The sequence below is a fragment of the Penicillium arizonense genome (assembly GCF_001773325.1).
Source record: "Penicillium arizonense strain CBS 141311 chromosome Unknown PENARI_contig028, whole genome shotgun sequence".
NCBI classification, from domain to species: Eukaryota; Fungi; Ascomycota; class Eurotiomycetes; order Eurotiales; family Aspergillaceae; genus Penicillium; species Penicillium arizonense.
Genome location: NW_019173305.1, coordinates 312,152 through 336,844, shown reverse-complemented (window position 1 = coordinate 336,844; position 24,693 = coordinate 312,152). Strand labels below are relative to the sequence as shown.

At 49.7% G+C, this 24,693-nt stretch overlaps 8 protein-coding genes across 8 annotated transcripts; 3 read left to right on the top strand and 5 right to left on the bottom strand.

Moving 5' to 3' along the window:
- Positions 1-2,528: 2,528 nt before the first annotated feature.
- PENARI_c028G03313 (uncharacterized protein) lies at positions 2,529-3,065 on the bottom strand (the record flags this gene model as incomplete). Its single annotated transcript, XM_022636186.1, has 1 exon — positions 2,529-3,065. One exon carries the CDS (start codon positions 3,063-3,065, stop codon positions 2,529-2,531), a length of 537 nt encoding a protein of 178 aa, XP_022483946.1.
- A 1,273-nt stretch (positions 3,066-4,338) lies between these two features.
- Positions 4,339-5,081, top strand: PENARI_c028G06633 (uncharacterized protein; the record flags this gene model as incomplete). Its single annotated transcript, XM_022636205.1, has 3 exons — positions 4,339-4,359; positions 4,436-4,917; positions 4,985-5,081. 3 exons carry the CDS (start codon positions 4,339-4,341, stop codon positions 5,079-5,081), a joined length of 600 nt encoding a protein of 199 aa, XP_022483986.1.
- A 689-nt stretch (positions 5,082-5,770) lies between these two features.
- On the top strand, positions 5,771-6,328 carry PENARI_c028G10295 (uncharacterized protein; the record flags this gene model as incomplete). Its single annotated transcript, XM_022636236.1, has 1 exon — positions 5,771-6,328. The coding sequence occupies one exon, from the start codon at positions 5,771-5,773 to the stop codon at positions 6,326-6,328; it is 558 nt and encodes a 185-aa protein (XP_022483900.1).
- Positions 6,329-8,334: 2,006 nt separating this feature from the next.
- On the bottom strand, positions 8,335-11,078 carry PENARI_c028G03021 (DUF3435 domain-containing protein; the record flags this gene model as incomplete). Its single annotated transcript, XM_022636180.1, has 5 exons — positions 8,335-9,500; positions 9,558-9,949; positions 10,093-10,415; positions 10,475-10,724; positions 10,780-11,078. 5 exons carry the CDS (start codon positions 11,076-11,078, stop codon positions 8,335-8,337), a joined length of 2,430 nt encoding a protein of 809 aa, XP_022483910.1.
- A 1,840-nt stretch (positions 11,079-12,918) lies between these two features.
- On the bottom strand, positions 12,919-14,022 carry PENARI_c028G05129 (uncharacterized protein; the record flags this gene model as incomplete). The annotated part of the gene is made up of 1 exon (XM_022636196.1): positions 12,919-14,022. The coding sequence occupies one exon, from the start codon at positions 14,020-14,022 to the stop codon at positions 12,919-12,921; it is 1,104 nt and encodes a 367-aa protein (XP_022483923.1).
- Positions 14,023-15,192: 1,170 nt separating this feature from the next.
- On the bottom strand, positions 15,193-15,757 carry PENARI_c028G10319 (uncharacterized protein; the record flags this gene model as incomplete). The annotated part of the gene is made up of 3 exons (XM_022636238.1): positions 15,193-15,230; positions 15,284-15,393; positions 15,489-15,757. The coding sequence occupies 3 exons, from the start codon at positions 15,755-15,757 to the stop codon at positions 15,193-15,195; spliced, it is 417 nt and encodes a 138-aa protein (XP_022483977.1).
- Positions 15,758-16,741: 984 nt separating this feature from the next.
- PENARI_c028G07716 (putative RNA binding protein Jsn1) lies at positions 16,742-20,341 on the bottom strand (the record flags this gene model as incomplete). Its single annotated transcript, XM_022636215.1, has 3 exons — positions 16,742-16,747; positions 16,824-20,067; positions 20,118-20,341. The coding sequence occupies 3 exons, from the start codon at positions 20,339-20,341 to the stop codon at positions 16,742-16,744; spliced, it is 3,474 nt and encodes a 1,157-aa protein (XP_022483955.1).
- Positions 20,342-22,184: 1,843 nt separating this feature from the next.
- Positions 22,185-24,547, top strand: PENARI_c028G07102 (putative signal transducer; the record flags this gene model as incomplete). The annotated part of the gene is made up of 2 exons (XM_022636209.1): positions 22,185-24,105; positions 24,168-24,547. The coding sequence occupies 2 exons, from the start codon at positions 22,185-22,187 to the stop codon at positions 24,545-24,547; spliced, it is 2,301 nt and encodes a 766-aa protein (XP_022483938.1).
- Between the last annotated feature and the right edge of the window lie 146 nt (positions 24,548-24,693).

The following is a 24,693-nucleotide window of genomic DNA, read 5'->3' as shown; positions in this document are numbered from 1 at the left end:
ATATATCGTCAACCTCCAGGCGACGCCTAGCGGAATCAGGCAACACTGACCGGTCGGCCCCTCGTCGCGGGATCAGACAAGACTCGCTGGTTCCCCCGTCAGATAGCTCCGAGCCAGTGCAGTCAATCAATTCCTTTGTCACTGCTGCAATGCTGCGAACGAACAATGTTCCGTGGCAAGTGTCGCCGGCTCGACCAGCTATTTTGTTGTCGGCCACTAATCTCCTGGCCGGTTTCCAAAACTTGACGCTCCAGAGTCTCAGTACGAGTGAGGAGGTCAACGACATCCACTGTGTGTTTTGCCTGGCCGAGGATGGAGACCATGCAAACGAGTGCGTGATCTTGCGTTGTGGTCAGTGCCAAGCGCTTTCTCACCTAGCCTGTGCGGAAGAATGGTTGGAAAGGCGCCGTGTGGGATTCGGCACGTCATGCTGTGTCTGGTAAGTATAGGTCGTCTCAATTCTGCAACGATCAGGATGCTGATGGTTACAGTCGAAACGAAGGAACTCTACACACCTTGATTCGCCCACTCCGAGTCCTATCGTCGGATGCCGGGACACATTCTGTCCAGACGGCAACTGATCCATCTCCTGACGGAGAACTCGACACGGCCAGGATTTCATCACCAAACGATCCTAGTCAGAGTCAGCCATGTCAGCGGTCAGTGGGAACCCCAGGGGTATCAGTCGAGCATAGTAGCCGCCGGCGCTCAGCCAGACTAGCAGGAGCTCATCTGCCGCGAGAATCTTCTACCACTACATCGCTTCGCCGGTCGGTACGACTGAATTCCCGCCGAGCGTAGGTGGTCGCAGCTTTCGCGTAGGCGTGATGGAAATGGACTTGAATTTTGAGAAGCGATCGTCAATCACTCGCTCGTGATGCTACTCGGCATTGGGGTATGCAAAGCAATCAATTGAGAGCATAGTCGTGATGTAGAGAACTCCAGTGAGATAGGAGTTTGGAACAAGTAATGGTTGTAAACAAATGAAACACTGATCAATATAAATTCCACCGAGCCTTAGGCGACCGTTCCACCTTGTAACTGGCAGGTAGAATTTCACCCGATGTCAGGCACACACATGAAGCATATACGATAAGTGGAGGATGAACGTTATGGCGGACCCAGATAGTGTATCTGGGTCCCCCTAAACGCGAGGAGGCTACCTTTCTTTTGCTTCCTCGCGCGACGTCTTGTATCTAGAGTCAACTATAGTTGTTCTTAATATTGATTATTCATCTCGAGACAATATCCATCTCTATGTATACGTGAGACCCTCACACCCGAACCAAAAGCTATTGGGAGTATCGCTTCATTTCTAGAACGTGTCGCGGCATGAAACCGAGTCCCGGTAGTTCCAACGCGCTGGTACCTTGTCTGGCGTTTCAGCTAAGTGCAGCCTTGTTGAGTGTGAAGACGGACATTGGAGAAAACACCCAACTCTGGGGTCGGCGGGATACAGTAATCTTTGACAATTCCTCTTGCCGGTTTTGAGTGGACTCTGGGAATCCATGAATTGGCCCTGGAAACGTCAAAAGCAATTACAGGAGCTGCTTAATCCCTCGGAACTCCAACTTAGCTCCGGGGGCCCTTCATATTTCTGAGGAACCAAAAATTATTCCTGGGACCTTCAGTCCAGTTCCTGAATGAATAGTAAATGGCTTTGGGGACACATCGTCCGGATCTGGGAGCTGTTGCACTCCTGGGGCCCTATCTCTGGGACCTAGAGTCAATTTTATGCCTCTGAGGGTCAAGAAAAATCCTTACTACACACCTTCACCAGACCTGCGCACAAACCTGAGTCATTCGATCATTTCCAAAAGGTCAATTCATAGTACCAGGAACTACGCCTAAGTTTCCAGAAGTTAATGAAGCTATTAATAGGACCGCGGCTTTAGTAAGAAAGGAAGGCCTCGGAAGTTACGTCGGGTTTCCTGGGGACTATTTCGCTCCTAGAATCAGCTTCTGTGCTCCCAGAACCTGTATATGAGCCTCCAGGAGCAAAGGACTTCCAGGACCAAGGTGTGGGTCCCCATGGCTGATACAGTTGTCAACAGGAATATCAACTAAAGTCCTACAAGCTACATACGATTTCCTGGCTATGTAATTCCTGGATGGCTCACACGTTTCCAGGGTCAGGTTTTTGAAGTCTCTACACATATAATCTTTTGCACCAAGCAATTCCAGGATGAGCGTTAACGTGAGGACACTGCTCTAAAATTGGCCATGATCGGTTGGCTTATCAGACCAAAAATAAATACAGTCTAGCAATCTAATTTGTGAACGGTATTAGCAATTCCGTAGTAAGATCAATTTATTTGCATGGCTCCATCCGCCGCATTTCTCAATCGATTTGGATTTCACTCTGCGCGCCCCCACCCTCCCGCTTCCCCTGGCCTCCCTCATCATTCCAAAGATTATCAGGAACGGTCGCCATTGCCACTGTCTCTCATTCAAATAATTCCTATACTCTGGGAAACACCCCCAAACCGCCACTTCCACTACTTTGTGGGCTCGGTGCGCGTATTCTGCTAGTGGCCGCGCAGGTCACGTACAAAGCGCACCGGAGACACGATGGCCACTAGAACCCCGAAAGCGGCCTGGCTAACGGCTCCATAATACATGATGTTGTAGTATGGAAAGTGGCTCTCACTGTCAAAGATTGAAAAAGAAGTTTGAAAACCACGCACGCGGCTGGCAGCATAAGCCCCTATAGAGAGAACGGTTAAGCCGACGAAGAGTTGAAACAAGCCGTAGTAATTTCGAAGGTAGCAATTTTCTTGTTGCCACTTCGGGTGGATTACAAGGGCAACCCCGAAAATGGAAAACAGGGTTGAGATGAGGGCCACAATCACCATGTCCTGGCGGACGTTTTCCATGAGCTTTTGGAATGTGATATCCAAACTAGCGTTGCTGGGGGTGACGAGGTCGAATTTTGCGCGGTCTCGCAGAACCGTCGCAAAGTGTGCAGTGGCAGAACTGAGACTGGCAATGGCCAGCGAGGTAATGCTGAGGAAGATAATAACAAAACGGTTCCGAGTCAGGGCCCTGGCAGTATTCGGAGGCATTTGGTGTCCGAAAGAACCGATTTACCGATTGCAAAAGGGTGAGACGGATCTTGCTCAGGGAAATAGCCAAATCAAGTAAAGAGTAGGAGGTAGAAAGCTGAAGTAGAACAAACCTTCCGGGCTTGTAAGGCTATATGTGCTCTGTGCTCTTTACACAGGGCTGCCTTCTGAAGAATTGACTCCGCTAATAATGAGCGACACCAGGCGTCTTTTAAGTACCAACTGCCGTAGTGCCACTATGTATAGGCAATTCCTCGATGAGGGCACTTGCAGTTAAACACCTGTTCCGAAGAAGTTCAATATCTCGGAATTAAATCAGCTCCTGGAATCACCCCGGTAGTTCCAGGGTCTACTGTCATGTAAAAGGGGTGAATAATCTATCCACATCTCCTAAACAGGCAAACAGAGATGTGAACCCCATTTCAAGGCTGGTCAAAGGCTCGCTCAAGGAAGTCTTTCCGTAGCTGGTATTGACATAATTTGCCTCGGTCTTTTCACATTATCACAATTAGTTGTGATCGGGGAAGCTACCCTTTGCCATTGACTGACCAAATTTAACCAAGTCCCAGTATTGAATTAATGAAACCAACATGTCTCAGATAGATATTTCATGGGGGAGGAGGGGGATTCACATGCTGTTGTTGTTCAACGTGTACCATCATGAACGTTGATATCAACTTGTGACACCATTCATTACTTGTACATAGTCAAAGGTGCTGGAATGAAAACGCTCAACGGACCTTATCATATCAACGCGAAACTAGAGGCTTATTATTGATAAACCTAAAAGCTCCAAAGCTCCTGGAACCATAAGACAGACTCTCGGTCGATCATATCTTTTATTGTGGCTTTCGGTGCGGCTGAATGATGAGGGAATGACAACCGCCGAGGCGTCGAAATGCAACTCCCTTCCACACGTTCCTATTCATGATCAACTATGATCTGGCAGCCATGTTGCTCCTGGGAATATCCTTCAAATCAATTGGTGGCTTGGACTCCATGTGGATACGGATATCCTTGATCCGATCGTCGCGTTGGTCTATGTACCGCAATTGAGGCAACATATTGACATCCACAGAGCTCCTAGGAGCCGGTGCTGATAAGGCTAGCCGGCGAAATGATAACTGTGAATATACTTTTCACGGTTGACATGACCGCTTCTGCCCACAACATTTAAAAGGCCATGATTGTCCTTATGGTCGATTCTCTCAAGTTTTTCTTTCCCTACAAGATCTTGTCATTACAATACCTGTACTAGAGGAGCCAAGCAATTATGGATTACAAATTGTCACGGGTATCGAACAGGCCCATTAGCCCAGACACAGAAGGTCAAAACGGACATACATGGCAAGCTGGTATCATCCTTCTAGATCCCCTTTCTCGAGAAATCCGGTTGGCTAACAAACCTGTTTCATGGAGGCAATGAATCGGGTGAAAACTTCCGTCGGGTCGTCGGCCAATTTATCCACGGGGATCACGGCAACGCAAGCCAAATTTTCCAACCGTCCGTTGACCGGTCCCTGCTTGACTCTGTAGCTACCTCTGTTGCTACCACTATTGCTAGCCCAAGAGAGTCTACATCGCCTCGAACCGACAGGAAGGCTGAAACTCAAGACCTATCCCCACTGGAAGGGAAAAAGAGAGCAGCCGAATCCTCAACCCTCTCACGAAAACTGGCAACGCAAGAGATGCAACGAAAGAGACATCTAAGCACTACAGAAATCAGTACGAAGATGATAAACGATACTATCCAATACCTACAAACGGCATCTGATCACATCTCAGCTTCCGACACCATTTCATCCAGGGAGTGGGCCACGATGCACCTCGCCACACAATTGCTACTGAGCAGGTACGAAGATATTATAGCGAGGGAAGAAGTGGAAACACATGCTGTGTCTGGCTTTTGTTCTGCACAGACACAGCCAGAAGCCAAGTGCCGGAGGTGTGCTGCTGCGGATGATGAACGGCTATATGATTGAGAAGCTCCTCCTTCTTCTTAGCTATCCTTGGTAGCATGACTAGCCATTGCAACGCGTTGGACATGTAACTCAGAATTGTTGATGGAGAATCTACTAAGCGTCAGGTCCATCAGTCCATGGAATATGGGATCTCCAGGTACGATGGTGGGTTGAACAATCTACTGTAGACAACGTAATCCTCTCAGTAAGCCAGAGCAATTACAAGACTCGCTCGATAATAACCGATAGGGATAGAGGCAACAGAAAAATTGCCGTATCCTATGGTCTGACATATCGGAACGCTTGATGCTTGAAAGCAGACAGCATCACACCCTCAATGTTTCGGTCATACACAATCTAGATGTCATTCGAGGATAACATCCCTTTAGCATTTAGTACTGCTATGGGCAACAGAATCCTGAGGTAGTTAATGGAGAAGCCAATATACTGAGCAGTCAGGCCATGTGTCGATTCGTGTGAAACAAGGCCTCAGTTGACTCAGGGCGCCATGTTAATGCGGGATGATGGGAACCGTGGCTCGGCAGCCTCGTCTTATGGCGGTCGATCATAGCTGCGATCTCCTATCTTTGAGCAGAGAAAACAAAAAAACATTCAAATTATCGACAAAGTTATTGAGGTTCTATATAATACCAATTCGTATCACTGCGCGTATAAATAAATAGGATCACACTTCCCTTTGAATGCTTGCGCTTGTCAAACTGGAAGTAATACACTTCTCACATCATGTCAACCAAGCCATACACAGAGAACATGATATGTGATCTTGACACTATCAAAGCCCAATCCCAGCTCCCCACTTCAATGTTGGGACCCACCACCTGCGAGACTCACGCTACGAAAGCTGCCATACTGCGCCGCCATAGTCAATCGAAGGTTGTCACTGGGCCTCGTAAGAGCCTATGCCTACCACGCTTGTGCGGTGTTGGAGATATTGCGTCCGTCTTGATTGTAAGACAAGAGTCGCCATGGGATACCTATCGGGAGGTAATTACATATGAGATTGCCGGGAAAGTTACGATTGCCACGCGCCGTACCCGTCCATCTCGCATGGTTGCCATCCGGACATACCGGAGGCAGAACGCTCAAAGATTAATCCACAAATTCGGGCGTCTCGAGCATAGGAACGTCCTCACCTTGCATGAATGCTATATGCACGACGAGCTTGCGTTCTTTTTGGTTGACGACTTGCCGTTGACCCTCGCGCATGTTGTGATTTCTCCCACACTTTATCCCAGCGAAGCAGAATTGGGATCCATCATGTGCCAGGTTTGCCCGTCATAGCCTGTTTGATGAGCTCTTCTGACTTTTTAGATCCTCGATGGCGCCTGCTATTTAGCATTATTTGGCCTTGCGCATCAGTCTCTGGCGTGTGACGAGATATTGTTCGGGATCGACGGGACCATCAAAATAGGTCGGTTGGTGAACCTCTCTTGCTTTGTCTGGCTAACAAATGGCAGCGTCTCTAGAATTTTGTGTAGATTGCACGTCGCAGCAATCTGAAGCTGCATATATTGCCGCGCTTCCGTCAATCACGATGCGGCTCATGCAGAAATATGACAAAGATGAAGGCGTTGTTGGCGTGAATGATCTAGAGCGCTGGCCAATTGGTTCCGCTGCGGTGGATTTCTTATCCGCCACCGAGACGGCAGGATCGATTAATTCTCTAAAAAATGTAAGTTTTGCTAACTACGTATCGTATTTTGCTAAAATCCAGTAGCAACAACTGTTGGCGGCCAAGCATCGCCCAAGGGACGATCTAGTCGTTCTCGCAAGAGCTGCTCTGCTCTCTTGTAGTGTGAATTGCGTTTATAGCCCCGTATGCAACAAATGTTAAGAAATCTAGACATAGCGAACCATTCTGTCCAAGCGTGACCACGTCTATTTCTTGTAGCTCACTGGATCTTATGGTAAACAACATTATGTTGTAAGGCCGCATATTTTCAAGTTGAGCAGATTGAGATCAAAGAACATTATAGTCTTGATATAGACAAAATTTAACAACAAGTATAGCAAAACCCAATACAAACCAGAATCTAAAAAGTTGAACTTGAACAGTGAGTACATAGAAATTTGTATTTGCTATGTGTTACTTGAGCACGGAACGAACAGAACTCAATTTCGCGGATGCCTCATTTGTGGATGGGAATAGGCTCAGGGTTGGCTCAGGGTGGGCTCAGGGTTGGCTCAGGGTGGGCTCAGGGTTGGCTCAGGGTTGGCTCAGGGTTGGCTCAGGGTTGGCTCAGGGTTGGCTCAGGGTTTGCTCAGGGTGGGCTCAGGGTTTGCTCAGGGTTTGCTCAGGGTTTGCTCAGGGTGGGCTCAGGGGTGGGCTCAGGGTGTGCTCAGGGTGGGCTCAGGGTAGGCGGTGTCAACTTGGAATGGAAAAATTCTGTAGTTCCCCGCACCGTATTGTCACACTTGGTTATTCATTACGCGCCAACAACGCTGTATGTTTTGTATGGTAATCTGCACCATACCGGAATAACTTTGTTGTAACATACAGTAATCGTACCCCACACAGCTTCAATACCGGGAGGGTGTTGATGGGCCTGGCGCGATTACGTAGACGGTCTCCGTAAGTTAATCTGTGGATCATTTCAATAAGATCATCAGATCAAGTATCTTATTATCAAATTGGTCGTCCTCGATACTACAATTTAGTAGTATCCAGTATCCAGGCAAACAACGTTAAATTGTCTGTAAGGTACGGGGTGTATAACGCCATATGGAAGACGCCCGGAGACCGATGCCCGTTTTACTTGTCACTTGCAATCTAGTCCTTAGCTGTGATACCATACTACCCCTGCATGATTCGGACTCGTAATTCGCGACTGCTTATAGGCTTCAAAAATAGAAGGCAACCCATACCAAAGACCTAGAAATAAAGCACAGACATGTGCACTGGTGGCCTCGTCGGTCCGTCAATAACACTATCTCTAGTTTGAGGCTTCAAGGAAACTGTGGCTCGGGAAAATAAAGGAAAGACGCGGCCTGCCACGAGACGAGATTTATGCTTAGAACGGCTACACCCAGTAAAGGAATGAAGACCACAACACGAGAAAGTTGATACAGTACATGTGGTCATACTCCGTGACTACAAAGTGTCTTTTACCCGGGATTGACCAAATTTGTGGAAGCGAAGATCAAACATTCTTGTCACACGGCAAAGACCAGCTCTACCAAAACCTAAATAAGTCTATGGATCCCAGTTAAGACAACAAATATCGCGCTCCTAACCCTGAACTCCGGTAACATCTTCACGAAGTGAGAAAACGGAGACTATTTCGTATTTATGCCATACCAAGGGCTGTTTTAGAAGAGCGGGAGACAGTTCCATGCACCCTTTCCGCATGGTTCAGTAACGCAGACTTTGACTCCAACCTCTCCCCGCAGATAGAGCACTCACAGCGCATGTCATTTGGAAACGGCTTGATATGCTTGTTGACGAAGTGTCGGCTCAGAGATCCAGAGTTCTTGTACATTCTCAAGCGATCGCTTTGTGGCAGCCTAGGGCTACCAAGGCAAATAAAGCAGATCGTTGGTCTCTCTGTTGGAGATTTGACGCAAACCGAAGCGATAGCCTCGGAAAAAGTATCGTCGCTCTTATGTGAATGGATTGGATTCTTCCTTTTAGGCAAGGAGGCAGCTGGTGGCATATTGGCAGCATCGGCGGAGCGTTTTTGGGTGACAGTAGGCCGCGAGGGTGCGCCCTCTTCTGCATCACATACCGCAATCACTGCATTGATTGCAGCAATTCGACGCTCATACTCTTTCTCAACCGTCGTACCCGGCATCGTCAGGACGGTGTCGATAAGGGTCATATGCTGTGGTGTCATATAGCCGGTACTTTCTAAAGCGACCTTTACTTCTTCGTCGACCATCTTTCCGGACAGTTGCCGTTCGCTGTCGATCACCGGTTGCTCGTTCTTATACCTCTCCAAGTTCTCACGGATCAAGCGATTGCGTTGTCGTCCTTTTTCGTTCCGCAAATCACGTACAGCAAGATTATACTGCTCCTCTGCACGTTCAAATTTCTTGCGTAAGTTGTCCACGTTTTTCGTTCGCAGTTCCCATCGTCTGTGGAGTTTCTGCAGATGGCGGGAAACTGACCCTTCCTGCGGAGGATCATCACCAAACTCGCGCTGGAGAGCGAACTGAGCATTTTCAAACGTCCGTCTTTTCACGTCCCGGGCCTGCTCTCGTGCTTGCTTGAACTCTTCCATGGCAATCACACGTGGGATTTGATTGACACAGCTCGAATCTTCTAGCCTATATGGCCTGCGCGGATCGATAGACCGACTCATCGAGCAGGCAAAACGCATGAGCTGCTTCTGAGCGGGCATGCCTCGGACAATTGCCTGAGCATCAACGTGAATACCAACACTGTAGTGCCGAACAAATGTGTCAATGCTGGCATGCTGTAGCATCACATTTTGTAGTTCATTTGACACATCCGCTGTATAGTATGAAGTTATTAGTCAAGAAGCGCAGAGTCTAAAAAAGGGCCACTCACGACTATCATTGAATGCTTTCGCTGCGCCATACCGGAGGCCATAGGGCTTCGTGACCTCCTCAAAACCCGTAATTTCGCCCCCACGTTTCATGCGATAACGTAGCCAGCCGCCTGTCAGATTTTGTTCCAGAGCAATTCGAATCCCATTGGGTTCTCTCAATGCGTGACAAAAAACATATTGATCAAGAATTTCCGGTCTCAACTTCAACTCCTGCTGACCAAGTCCATTCAAAACCCGAAGACTATACAAATTTTCTGGACAGTTCATCACGCGACCGTCTTTAGAAAGAGTCTTGAATGCCCCGATTCGGAAAAGCAAGCCCAACAAGAAAATGTGCGGGCTAAGGACCAGCGTAGGATCAAAAATGATCTCCGGGATAGGGAAGGTATTCCTATTGCAATCAGCTAAGCTGACCTGGTTCGAAATCATATCGCTGTGAGGAGGGTAAAAGAGGAACGGAAGGACAACGACAGGGCAAGGTGAAAAGAACCATGGATATAAAGAAGGGATTCGGGGTTAGGGGAATATTCTTACGACTCCTTCTTGCCAAGAAATGATTTTGTGAATTCCGGCCTCATATAAATGAAAAGCCGAGGACGATGGCCATTTGGGTCTCGTACCAGGGTCAACATGAGGTCCCGGTAACGAAGGTTCAAGAGCGCTCCAGGCCGGCTGCCGGTGATGGCGGCCAGTTGACAGTACAGGAGGAGCTGTACCCGGTACCAGCCACAAGGGAAAGTCATCTCCGTCGTAGACAGTACCACACGAGCAAACTCGGCCACATCTTCAATATACATGGTCGCTTTCGGTCGCCGATCGAAGCAGAGATTTTTCTCAGTCGCAACTATCGCAAGCACCTATGGGCTGTCAGCCATAAACAGATCAATCTGACCGATTAGCGGACCAACAAACTCACATCCTCGATTTTGACGATCGTATCTTTACTAAGTCCATGCCCGACTCCAGCCTTGTAGACCAGATGCCACCATTTCCAGAATGTCTCGAGCGAGCTTTTATACTTCAGTCCCGGCGTGCGTCGCCCGTTCTTCCCCCTCCGCTGATCACAGCGCCAGGAAAAGAGAGCTTTCAAAAAACGGATCGTCTCCTCTGTGTCAGAGAGCCAGAAGAAACACTCCACAGGGTCCCGCTTTCCGCCCTCGCAAAACCTGGAATAATTAACCAAATGCAATTGGAGAAACCATGGGAATGGCGCGCTCTCACCTGTCCCAATAGTCCCGCGTCTCATCCAGTTTGTCCTGGGTTCTTGGGCTGTAGCGTTTTTGCCGAAGCTGGGAGACATCGAGACATTCTGCCTCCTGGAGATAGTGCTCCGGTGGAAGCTGCTTCTCTTCGTCTTCCATGGGAAAGTCATCCTCGGACTCCGATTCATCCTCGTCATCACAATTCCCAGATGTGGTGGCCGAATCGGTTTCTGAGGCTTCGTTCGAGAAGATCTCAGGCAGTTCTGAGCTCGCGTCGCTCTCATCGTCTAACAAATCAGGACGTGAAAGGCGAGGCATGATGTGGGAGCAGTGTCCGGCAGGGAATAGGGAACTGATCAAGGGTGTATAGAATCCACTCGAAACACCAGGGTTCTGCCGGAGAAACAGATTGGATGATGAGAAGATCGCTGGCGAGCGGGAAGAAAGAATGAAAATTCGGGAGTCATGGCGGTCGATATTTATGGAATCTAGGGAATAAAGGTGCTCAAAAGGTGCTGAAAGGGGAGCCAGAATGGCTCCTTCTTTCCGGACCCTGGTTGGAACGGGCTCGCAGCCGCAGTATCACGAGTGGGACCAGGAACGGCCGACACTCCAGTGAGGTCGCTGCGGGGCTAGGCGCCATGCAACGGCCAAAAAGAGAGGAAAGTGGCAGTAGGTCACATTGGCCGTGGCCTTAGATACACGTGACGCCAAGACCGTCGCCAGTGAATGGGAGGCTTAAAACGGCCCCCGAAGCGGCCTTTTCTGGCCTGCTATTCACCGTCTCATTGTTATGTGGAGAATCTAAAGAGATATCCTTCTTAGGTAGTTCTTTAAGTTTAATATCGAACTAGGCTTTACACTAAAATATTATAATATCCTAGACTATCTTCGTATTTAGCCGCCTACGCCGGTAGTAGTAGATATCGTGTGCTAAATTAAAAAGACGTTTAACTCTAGCGCCTATTATAGGAATAGAGAATATCGCGAGTAACACTTAAGAGAATTAGGAATTTATTCTTATATTCTTTCTAGAAGTATAAAGGATTGACTTTTTTCCTTACTATAATAGCTATTACTAGTGACCTTCTAGTGCATCCCTTTCGAATAGTTGCAGTAACTGCACTTAGCAGGTCATCTATCGTGACATAAAACATCACTTCGAAAACGAAAACCACGACATATCACCCCACTCAACTACCGTATTCCCTTCGCGAGACAGTCAACTCCTAGCCCCTATCTTTCTCCGGATAGAGAACAACACGGTACAATTACCCTAGATGCTAGTGCACGGTCTTAAAATAGATTAACACCAAACGGTACCTACCATAGTGGAGGAATGTTCGAACATAACCTCGACTCCCGTGCTAAACAGTCACCCATCATACTCCACTCAGAATCGCAACTACTTCGACCAACCTACTCCCCTCAACTTCTCTAACCGACACCCACCACCCTAAAGCCAACAACCAACATATACCTTTGTTCTCTAGCATCCTACGATGTCCCCGCCGTAGTCAACGCCATAACACGCAAACCTATCTCATCTATCAAAGCCGCACTCATAGTTAAAGATCTTCACCGCCGTTTCCACAATTAACCGCCACTATTCCAGCTCGAGAATAGGACAAGAAAACGCCCGGCAATCCAAACCCGCAACAAACCCGCATTCTACAACAACTGTTACCTAGATCCCTGAACTCGGCATTACTAGCGTTCTCACGGTTCCTAGCAAAACTACAGCCAAATTCAAACAGTTGCTACCCGTCTCATTCCTAAATCCTTTACAGCCGCGCCATCGCATCCTAACGTCACAAACGGCAGCAAGGCTACGACAGGCCTTACCAGGCGAAGCTCAAAGTTCACGGCTCAGGAGTTTAGAACAATCTCCGTGGATCAATTAAGCATGTATTTAAACATTCGAATTATTGCCACTTGTAACATTCACGTAGGTGGGACTTGAGCTCATTAACGAAGCTGTTTAGCTTTTCGATAAGACAGTGTCCTTAACACCGCTATTGCAAGCAATCCTGATTGTTGCCCCTATAGGCTGGTTTTCTTCCATATATCCACGACAGCATCTCAATCACCGCTCGAAAAAATTTATCTCACACGTCTCCTCGGAAAAAGAAGTAACAGACAAGACCAAGTGAGCAAATCACGCCCACTTCCCTAACAGAGCCATAATACCAGCACCCAGCAACAACGAAACAACCATAAAGGTCAACCTCTTATCATCCCGTGTCCGATGCGGATCAAACAAGAAATCCCTCGCCAACAACTCCACAAGACCGGTATAGATCAGAATCCCTGCAGAAACCGCATCCAAAACACCCGAGACCACATTCGCCGTAAACGAGCCCGGGTTATACGTCGTCCGCACACCAAGACCAATTGCAATAGAAATAGGGGTCGTCAATCCGTACGCCGCACACAGCGCCCAAGGTAGCCAACTCTCCTTCCTGAATGGGATGGAACACATTCGTGCGCCGATACCGAGACCCTCGAAGGATTGGTGGAAGACGAGGACGGGGTATAGCGCTGGGAATTCGTTGCCAGTCACGCCGAGATTCAATCCGATGATGACAGAGTGGAAGACTATGCCGAACTCGAGGATGAGGAAGGCGGAGATTTGTTGGCGGAATGAACGGTCGAGTGCGCCTTCCTCTAAAGACTGGGCTTCGACTTCTTTAGCCTGCTTGTCCTTTGAGTCCAGTGCTGACGAAGAGTGTGAGTGTGAGTGCGAGTTTGAGTTTGACCGGCGCAGACCAAGCTGGTGCTGGATTACTTCGACGCCCTGGGCCATGAGCGGCTCGGGGTCGTCACGGCATAGACCGTATTTCTTCTCGACGTAACGCTCTGCGCCGAAGTCGAGGAGGAAGACCATCATTAGCGAGGTGAGAACGATGGTGGGGCACCAGGAGTAATCGGCCCAGTGGCCTGTCATGCCGACGCAGGAGGCAGGGCCGATTTCATCATAAGCCGGGTCTAGGAGGTGGATAAAGGCTGTGGCAATAATGACACCGGAGCCAAAATATTTGGCAAATAGATAGACGTAGAGTGGGATGCGTAGACGGGGGAGACGTTTGGCGAGAACGGGGAAGAATGTTGCGGCGGAGGAGACGATGAGAATGACGAAGATGGCCGAGATGCGTGCGCCTAGGCGGCCGTCGTACTCGTTTCCTTCGCTGTTGAGGTAGCAGGTGATCTGAGCGGCGTCGACAGTGTCGAGGTCGACATTGTGCGGGTCAAAGTCGGACATGGTGATGGTTGTAACGAGTGAACTTATTCTTGACCTTGTCCAGATACTGATGGAGCCCTAATGTGATATGAAATCTGGCGTGAGGCTGAGAGCCAGGAACAGGCACAAGCCAGAAACCGAAAGACCAAAGGAAATTGAGCAATTACTGTGAAGGGCAAGCTACCAGGAATAGGATTTTCATGTCCGTTTTATAAACCTGCTAGATGGGCGAGGTCTGTTCGGGTTTGCCGTCGCCCTGAGGACCTTGAGATGCCGGTTTTTCAGCCGAGCCAGTTTTGGGGACCCTTCTCTAGTCGCAGCAGATCCTGCACGCGTATTCATAATGGCTTAATAAATAGAAGTTGACCCGGTGAGAAAATGGCTCCTTTCTGTCATTTAGATTTTCAATGTAGTCGCCAATATCACGAAGCACATCCTCCTATCTTCCAGCCGCACCCGGATAAACCACTACCATACTAAGCCGGCTAGCAACCATGCCTACGAAAATCGGTACCTTAGCTAGATAATCTTAGAAAAAGCTTGAAAGGCTTGGTAGTAATTTCTGAACTGTGCTTAGAGGCTTGATAGTGGGCCTCGTGGTCGGCAAAGCTATTAGATGTCGCTATCAAAATGACTTTCCCGTAAGGTCCCCTAGCGAAGATTCCACGTAGAGAAAGGCCTACCACGGGAAATATGATTCTAAATAAACAAAATGATCAAATCGAGTAGGTGGTATAGTTAGGAGAGAACCTTAACAGCCTTAACTGAGAAAGAAAACTGCTTATAAGGGTCGACCTTGGCCTATGGTTAGTCGGGTTATTATTCTGGCCCTAGCTGCGAGGAGGACATCGACCGAGTCAAGCAATAACACCACCAGATCAGATCGGAGACAGCCAAAGTAAGTATTCCGCCATGCACCAATAGTAATTTCCGTCTGTTTAATACCCGCCTACCAACGATAGGGAAGCGTGTATTGTAACAGGCAAAAAGCCGAGACGGCGCGAACCGCGGCTGTCAATGTATCCAATCGAGAGTCACGCGATTAAAAATGGCAAAAGGTGCTTAGGCATCACTATAGCTATCATCCTAGCATACATGGCACAGTTATTCGGTCATCAATACCTCGCGTCTGAGGCGACGAAAATCGCGAGGATCATATTGCATGTCATATCGTATCTTCATAAAATTCGTTTAGGGCGTCGCCGCCAGTTCCACGTCGGGGTGTACCACTAGATCGCCAGCAACCTAGATGAAAGCCTTTTACATGGATGGAAGCACTCACTGTCACGGGTCAGACCCTCCCGTTCTGCCACCACCCTACCTGGATAAGCCATAGGAGGGTTTGAGGCTGTTTCGTGGACGTCTATTGAACGAATGCGAGCAGCCAACAGGCTGAGGGCATGTAAGTCGACAGTGGTCGATATTGAGAGCGGTTAAGATTGAGCGTGAGTAAACTTATAGGTCCAAAAGCTGGTCCAAAAAGCTACCAAGTGTCTTCAACTTGGTTACCATCCATCTTTGTCTGCTGGTAGCCGCGAGAGTTTAGGAAGACAACATCGGAAAGATAGAATTTTGTGAGAAGATTGTTGAGATCTGATGTACGTTTCGGCTGAATATCCCAAGGTCCTTTATAGAGTGCCGCGGCAACCAGGTTCTCCCGCGCAGCCAGTAAAGGCGAATCGTCACGAAACCGACGGGCCAGAGTGGCAAACAGCAATGTGGATTCAACCCAAGGCTCTAAAATTTGCCCAATCATAGTTATGGTTCGATAAGGAGCTATTCTCTTTCCATCCAATTTGGATGTAGAAGGCTGATCGGGTGATCGACCGACAGGATCTAGATTAACAGACAGGATAATGCTCTTTTTCTTTTTCTCTCTCTTTTGCCTTTCTTAGGAGAATCAGATGATTCATGCGTCTTTATGTCGTAATAAATTGTTAATGCTCCAATCGAGTTGGGGTTACGATTTGCTGACTAGATGAATGAGGAAACGAGTGCAGGAAATTACATCTTTCAGTGGTTTGTGTTGAAAACTGTGTCAGTATAGTGCAAAACGTAGTTGTACTCTAAAATAGAAAAGTGAGACTCTTTGTTCAGTTGATCGAGTGGCGATACTATCATGACAATAATTTTGGATGTAATATCAAGCGGGTCCTCGGGCTACAATCACTTGCCAGTGCCAATCTACGATTCAATCACAGAATTCTACATCTACCAAGAAAGAAAAGCATGCATAAAATGGATTGCTAATCTTCAGCCAACACCTAGATCTTGCAACAACAGATCGAAAGAAAAGAGGCCCATCGTTAGATCACAAAGATACATGGTCATCCAAAAAAACGCTGAAAAGATACAAAAAACAGGGTCTCCCAATCAATAAGACTTTTTTTACCACCAAAAATCCCCGTGAATGCCCAAGACCCCCGAATCCAAGTCCTCTTCTCGTTCTTGCTCCTATCTCATATTCCCCTGGCGGCGAACCAGCGTCCGTTCAGGCGGCAGAGAAAAGGGAAGAAGCGTGAATCCACAACGAACAAAGAGATAGCTAGATAGACAAAACAAAAAAAAAAAAAAATAAGAAGAAGAAAAAGCGTATTGTCTCTGATCGAAACTTGATAGAAATGAGACTGTAAATGAGAAAGATGATAAAAAAAGAGAAAAAAGATGATCAAGAAAATTTGTACATGTAGATGGAAGATTGATTAAACAGCATACCAGAACCGAATTATTGAATCAAAGATCAACGCTAGCGGCAGGCAGATGGATGTTAGTAGGCGGTTCCCCGAGATACGAGATCACGGACGATCCGAGAAAGAACTCACCCGTCCACGTCGGCCTCCGCTTGGCTGGCTCTGCACGGGTTGGGCCTGGGCATAGTATTGTGGGGGGAACTGCGCATACATCTGGGGAGGGTTTGGACCGGGGCTGAACTGCTGGTAATTCGGCTGGCTGAGCATCTGGCCGGAGGCGGACAGTGGGACGGCCTGCTGTGACAGGGATCGTAGGTTGTCCATGGCCGGCGAGCCGGGGTATCCATAGTTGCCGCCTGGAGTGCCAGCGTAGGTGGGAGGAAGGCCACGGGCTTGGGCCTGGGCGTTGATGTAGGCTTGGTATTGCAGCTGCTGATACTGGTGGTTCACGGGGTCTTGATTGGGGTGGGGGAAACCGCTCAGGTGGCCGTTGAGTCCGTTGCTTGCGTAGGGGTCCATGGGAGGGTTGGCCTGGTCGGCAGTCATGGGACGGGAGTCGATGTTGGGATTAAACTGTCCATTATACTGGCGATCCATCGAAGGTTGGGCCGGGTAGCCGGCTGTGCTTCCCTGTCGGGAGGATTGACGTTGCGACTTCTCGGGAGTGCCATGGCCGGCTCCGTGCTCCCGTCCATGGTGGTGTTCACGGCCGCTGCCCCGCGAGGAGAGACCCACCTCGTCCATAAGACGCTTGTAGCCTTGGCTCGGAGAAGCCTTGAGCTTTGTGAGAACCTTGGACACGTTTTTGACCACCTCGGATCGCATAGACTCATCGAAGAATGGAGTAGTCAGGACCTTGAAGATCAGAGTTGCACCAGAGGTCTGGTCGCTCAGGATCTTTTCCAAAACTTCGTCGCCGGGGCTGAAGAAAAGGGCTTTCAGAACAATGTCACGGGCCTCTGGCTCATTGCGTTGGTTGATCACCTTGAGAACGGTCAAATAGGCAACCTTGTGAGTGCAGAGGTGAACAAGGTGGGGCACAAGTCTCGGAGCCAAAACAGTTCGGCGGCGGGGGAATGTGCACGTATCGAGGAACCAGGTGAGGAGAAGAGCTCCGTTGGCATTGGTAGCCAGCTGTACGCTGTGAAGAGCGATAGCAGCTGCAAGCATGCGCTGCTGGTCCTTGGTAGCGTGGTGGCTTTCCAGACAAGCCCGCATGGCACGGGCACCAAATCGGCCTTGAGCAACTTCCCATAGCCGGCTCAGCATAGATTCAAAGATGAAGTTGTTGAAGGGGTTGCCAAATCGGAGGCAGCATTGCAAAACGTAGTTTCCGTACTGGTCCAAGAAGAGGGGAACAGTGTAGGGACGGAGGGCATCAACGATCAACTGCATCTGCGCAGGGGTCTTTGCAACATCGATAATCTTCTGCGCAGCCCATGTACCGTTCTTGTGAATACCAATCTCAGCAAGATGAGGCGCAATGTGACTCAACATCTGCTCCTTGGTAATCTCCGAGCAGAATTCAAACAACTTCTGCACAACAGTGTTGCCAAGGTAATCAGAAGCAAGCTCGGCAATCTCAGGAAGCATAGCTTCAGCAGTCTCTTCAATCTCTTGAATCGAGCAAGCACCATTATCAATTCGCTTCCGAATGTCACGAAGACGAGGTGCATCAAACATCCGGGACTGGCTGGGCTCTGGAATTGAGGGAATCTCATCTTCGAAGTCTTGGAAGGCGATAGAAGTCTGAATGCTGGCCGTGATATTCGCAGAATCTTCTTCACCAGCACCAAATTCTTGCACGATTTGCACCATCTCGGGAAGGAGATCAGCCAAAGCTGGGATTTGAGGGACACTGTTGACGTTGTCTGCACGATCCGTTCCATCTGCAGATGCGAGGTGTGAACGGAAGTTAGGGTCAGGAGTCGGGGAAGACTGGATGCCATTCGCACCAGGGGTACCGGTTGCCGAAGCACCAGGAACCTTGGCGTACCCAATTCTAACGGGTCCAGCACCTGGGAAAATTTCCTTGCCATTGAGCAGTGACTTAGCTTGGACCGCGCTATCGAGACGATCAAAGTTGACAAATCCACAGTTCTTGTGCGTGAGAACACGAGTCGACTCAATCTTGCCGTAAAGTCCAAAGATCGCTTCCAGAGACGTGACAGTCGTAGAAACGGGAATACTGCCAATCCACAGAGCCCGAGTGGGACCATCCTGGTTGTTCTCATCCGCGATCTCGCCCTGTCGTACACCCATGGGATGAGCTGAACCGCCGAGTCCCATCAATTGAACAGCCTCGGACAGGTCATCGTATTCGCCATTCTCGGGGATACCCAGATCAGCAGCACTGAAGCTGTTGTCGAGGCGGGAGGGAGTGGCGAGATAATTGCGGATGTTGTTTCGCTGGGAAGGAGCCTCCAAGATACCAGCAGTCCGAGCACGAGGTCTGCTCACAGATGCATGGTTGGCAAATGCCTGAACGGCAAGATTGTGCTGGTGAATCTGGGCCTGGGTGGCAGCAAGTTGAGCGGCGGTTGCAGCAGCGGATGGGGTCAGAGTACCGGAGGGTAGTTGAGAGTAACGGTTTTCATATTCGAGATCCTCGTCATCGGCGTATTTCTCCTTGGCGTTGACAGAGTAAGACCGGAACCGATTGTTGTTTTTCATCATTGCCAACTCAGCCAGGAGTGGCGGAAGCGCAGAAGCTTGCTGTTGCTGCTGCTGCATCAAAGATTCCATCGAGGGGCGCGCAAGAGAGGCTCTCGCCTGCTGAGGAGTCTCGGCAAGTCCAAGGTAATCCAGCGTCTTAACATCAGTGTCCGCGAGTCCGTCCCTGGAGAATGAAGAATGACTGGGCGAAGTTGGCCCCTCCGAAGATCGAATACTAGTCAAAGTGGTAGCTCTCTCACGTCCCGTCGACCAGTTTGTTGAAAACAGGGATGGGCCGAAAGGACCGCCGCCTCCCAAAAGACTGCTCCTCTGCGGCATCGAGCCAGCTCGAAGGCGTGATAACATGGCTGGGTCACGGCCAGCAGCAGTGCTCGCAACCTTGGTGCCAGTATCCATTCCCGAGACAGGTGGTCTGAAAGGACTAGTCGAGGGTGTTGGTCGTGAAGTCTGCGAGAGCAAAGGCTGCTGGAGATCCATTTCGTTGAGAGTGCCCATTGGAGGGAAACGAGAAGGCACAGTTCCAGCACGGGCGCGGCGTCCGGGGCTGTTCATTGAGCTACTGGTAGTAGGCATCAGATCGGGGAAGCTATCCTGGCTGGGCGATTCGGGAATATTCTCGCGAAGCGGGGTTGAATGGCCGCTGGTGGGAGGTCCCCAAATGCTGGGAGAAACACCCTCTTGTGCTTGAATTTCGCGAGCTCTGTCGGAGAGTCAGTCAAGTCCCGTTCATATCCACCGGAATCAACCTACCGCTTTGAGTACAAACGCGCTCCCAAGTCGTGTGAAGGGGATCCAGCCCCTGGCCTCGAACTACCAATCGATCCCGGAGCAGGTCCGAATGGCGTTCTTCCGCCTCCAGAGCCGGAGCCAGACAGATCACTCGGGGAGCTGCGCCCCGTCGAGGTACCCGACATGGGCTGGGTGGTTGGGATGTAGTTGAAACTCATTTGTTCAGATCGCGACACAGGTAACATTATGGATGATCCTTCTGCCTTCAGTTGGGCAGTGCCCAATTCTTTCCGAATCTAAGACCGTGCGAGTGCCAAGAATGGACCAGCAAGGTACGTGGTAGATTTGCCTGTTCAAGTGTGTGGCACCAGCATAGAAGGGCTCGAGTGATCGGATACTTTCGGAGGAATGGCGCGTTGAAGGATTGAGGAGAATCTGAAGATAGAAGTCGGTGTTAGTTGACGTTTCCAAGAGCGGTGTTTGGCAACGTTTGGGGCGGATGGGAGGGGTTGACGAAGCACTTCCACCACGCCAGAGACATGTCGAGAGATGGAAGAATGTGGGGGAATCTCATACCGATATTGAATCCTTGACAAAAACAGCAGTATCCAGGGTCCTGGATGATAATCTCACCGTTTGACTGTGCGTGTATGACAATCTGCAGGTGTCCCAAAGCGATCGAGTTAAGCCAAGAAAAGGACACCTTCTATGGCGCAAGTGGTCAAAGGCTCAAAAACGGAAATGCAGGCACAAAGCCAAAAGAAAGATGGAAGAGGATGATCCGAAAGGGATGGCTGGATGGAATTAGTTGAGGCGGAGCGGAGAGCGGAGAGAAAGGAAAAGACCAACAGTTGAATTCGTTAGAATGCAAAACAAAAAAGAAAGAGACGTGAAGAAAGTCAAGGGAGGATGAAGGAGAGAAGGAGAAGAGAAGAGAGGAGGCCGGATGCCCGAGGAAGATGTGGTTGGTGGAGTGGCCCTCTTCAGCTTCATCCACAATCCAATTGTTGATTTACTGATTATTGCTTGTTTGGGGGTTTGTAGTCTGTATATTTCTAGGGGCATCTCATGGCTCTTTGCTCTATGTCTATCTGCCTACTCTTCATAGGCCATTCATTGACCTCTATATTCCATGCTATATATCGGGATCCGACAGAGACATTGGCAGTTGGAGGCACAGCCCCATACCATGGAGTTCCGAGACCTGAACCAGGCAACAGCCTCTGAAACACTCCATCTAGAAGAAGATATTCAGTCCAGACAGTCCGACCAGTTCCCAAGTGTCTATAACCCCATTCTATCAGACTCAATTCAAGCTTTTTGTTCCGAAAGAATCTGGGAGAAGCGAGAGAGTGGAAACACAAAGCCCCGCATTCCAATGCGTCATGTCTCGACTCTACACATAACTTGAAGGCAGAGATGTCAACCCGGGGTATACGATATGATGCAATCCACGCAAGGAGAGGGTTTGAAACCACGCCGGGAGACGGTGATGGTCCGCGCAAGGGATGGGTACATATCCTTCCAGTTCTCATCGCCTGTTCGTTTCTCAAGGTATACTGTAACTAGACGACGTCGTTTGGACATATCATTGCCAATCTTGAGATTTGCAGTTGTCATCAGCCCTGCCAAGTTACCAGGCATCGGCACGAGCGGATGAACCGAGAGGTTCGCGCGGTAGGAGCTGTGGAACCTAGTAGAAACCATTAGTAGTCGATGGGAGCAATGGAGAGTAGTCATGAGAAATCGAAAGTCACTAAGTGCTATATAAGCCTGAGCAGAGGGATGTAGTGTAGTTGAGATCGTTCTAAGGTCAACTTAGAGATCTTAGAGACACGTTAGTTCTGGTCATTGGCTAGGATTGTGGTGCCTGAGGCCGCAACTTCGCTTTCGCGTTCAAGCTCCTTGACTTGCCGCAACGGCTACTTTCCATCTCTCGTTCACTATTGTGTAGCTTCAAACCACGATCACCAACGACAATATACAAATTTACATTCCCATCCGGGCACAGTCTATCGCGTGCGCGTCCCCTCCCGCGTCCGATGTTTAAACAGCCATCCTAAACTGTGCGCTACCGGCATCAGCAATATGACCGACATGATGGAAGAGGACCCATCGTCTGGGATGCAGTCCTCCGAGGAGGAGGTATCCGTGGAGTCCCTAGTCAGAGGGCGAGCGAAACGAAGCACAGCGGGACTACACATGTCCGCTCTCCTTGAAGCCGCCGCAGACGACGACCTGGCACTACTATTTGAGGAAGTCGAAGACGACAACGAATTCGCGGACGAGGTAGATCCTGAAGTAGAGGAAGACGAAGGACTTGAATCGTCGGACGACGATGACGACCAAGGACCCAACGCGACGAACGACTACGAGGGCGAACAGCAACTACAAAAAGAAGAGCGCAAGAAAAGAAAACTGCAGAATGACCTCCGGTTCCAGACCCTACGCAAGCGAGTCAAGATTGATCCGACCGCCGTCAACGCCGTGCCCGCCGCCCCTCCTCGTCCAAAGAAAAAGTCGGAGCGTATCTCATGGATTCCCACAGTGGAGGACGGGCCTACACGGCAGTCTTCGCGTCGTCAGACGATGGTGAACAAGGAAATGACGCACGCGCGTCTCAAGGACAGCCAGGAGAAGCGGGTGCGCATTATCGCTACCATGAGGGAAGCTGAGAAGCGCAAGGCCCATCTGAAACCGAAGAAGATGACACAGGAGGATCACCTGGCGGAGGCCGCCAGAGTGGAACGGCTCAACAGCAAGAGTTTGAACCGCTGGGAGCAGACAGAACGAAGAAAGGCGGATGAAAGACGAGCGAGGATCGAGGCACTCCAAAACCGCCGTCTGGATGGTCCGGTTATATCCTACTGGAGTGGTATGGCTACATGGACCAATGGGCGTCTCACGCGGGTCGGCAAGATTGATATTAAACCGAAGCCAGACAAAGAAGAGGCCAAGAAGAAAAAGAAGGAGAAGGAGGACAGAGAAAAGGCGGCGGCGGATCAGTTGGCCTTGCAGTCTATTCCTGTCTTCGGGCCTGCACCTTTCGCGGCTCCAACACAACCACTACCAAACCCCAACCTTCCCATTGCAAGTACTGTTACACCTGTTACACCGGGAACACCAGCTCAACCCATCCGGACTCCTACGGAACAAAGGCCGGCTTGGGACAAGCCGCCAGAAACCATCGCAACCCCGACTCCTGAAAACAAAGAATCACCTGTCGCGTCTGCTGGGACGACTGGCAATGTTGATACATCGTTAGAGACGCAGACGAGTGCAGCCATACCTTCCGATAATGACAAGAGCATCGCAGTGGAAAAGCAAACTCCAGAAAAGGAGGCAAATGCAACGGAGCCTTCAGAGAAGAATGAAAAAGCGCCAGAATCCGCGAAACAGTCAGAGGAGAGACTCTTTGCTGTGGAAATCCCAGCATCTCAACGTTTATCGGGATCTCAAAACAATGGCTCTGCTCAAACAATGGGGGAGCCAACCTCTGCCAAGAATGACGATGCTATGGATGTTGACCAACCTCCAGCGCTTGCAGATGTTCCCAAGGATAACCAAGCGCAAGACCCGGTCAAAGCAAACTTAACGCCTTCCGATACTGCAGGTGCCCAACCAGTTTCGGCACAGGAACCCAAAGCAGATGCACCCGGGCCGACTCCTGAAGGACAACCACCGGCGGGCGCCTCACAGCCTGTGAAACCTGCCACTCACGTCGGCTCAGGAGTTGCACTGGCCCCTCACATCTCGGCAACTGCAGCAGTTAGTTCAGCCACGGTGCCCGAGAACGCCTTCCTCCAAACCCAAAACCAACAAACATGGCATTCCGGAATACAACCCCCAAATGGGATGGGACCAGTACAGCCAGCGATCCAACCATCCCCTCCAGTAATCGAACACACCGGACGCACATTGACCATCCTCGAGAACTTCGACCATGCGACCGCTCACAGTCGCAAATATAGCATGTACTTTAACTCCAAAAAGCAACCCCGTTTGACAAGTACGTTGCACCACATACTACACATCACATAACACTTGGAACCATAGGGCTAACCTCGACAGAAATCTCGTCATCTCTGTGCGTCATCACCTCCATGCCATCACGATACCGCGACTCCGAAACAGGCCTCCCATACGCCAACTCCTACGCCTATGGTCAAATCCGCCGCCTCTTATCCGAAGGGTGCATCTGGAGCTCGATGCTAGGCTGTTTCGTAGGCCCAGCCGACGGTGCCGCGCGCGGCGTGCCCGAGCGATTTTCCGGCAAACCAGGCCCAGTCTCCGTTCCAGTTCCAGGCCCAGGCACCGTTAAAACGCCCGCCCTGGAGGGAGAGGGCCAGGCCAAGTCGATTCCAACCAAGCCCGCTGCCGCGAATGGCGATCTCCCTTCAACCCCCACAGCCCAGGCTCCAGCGCCTGAGCCAATGGACGTGGACAAATAGTCCATTATTGTATGATTTACTAGATACCCACTCAGGATCGAGACCAGAATAAGACAAAGACATTCAAAACGTCAACATCATTCTTGCTCCACTTCGGATCATAGACTTTTTTTTTAGCACGGGATTTGTGTGTGTATGATGTGTTG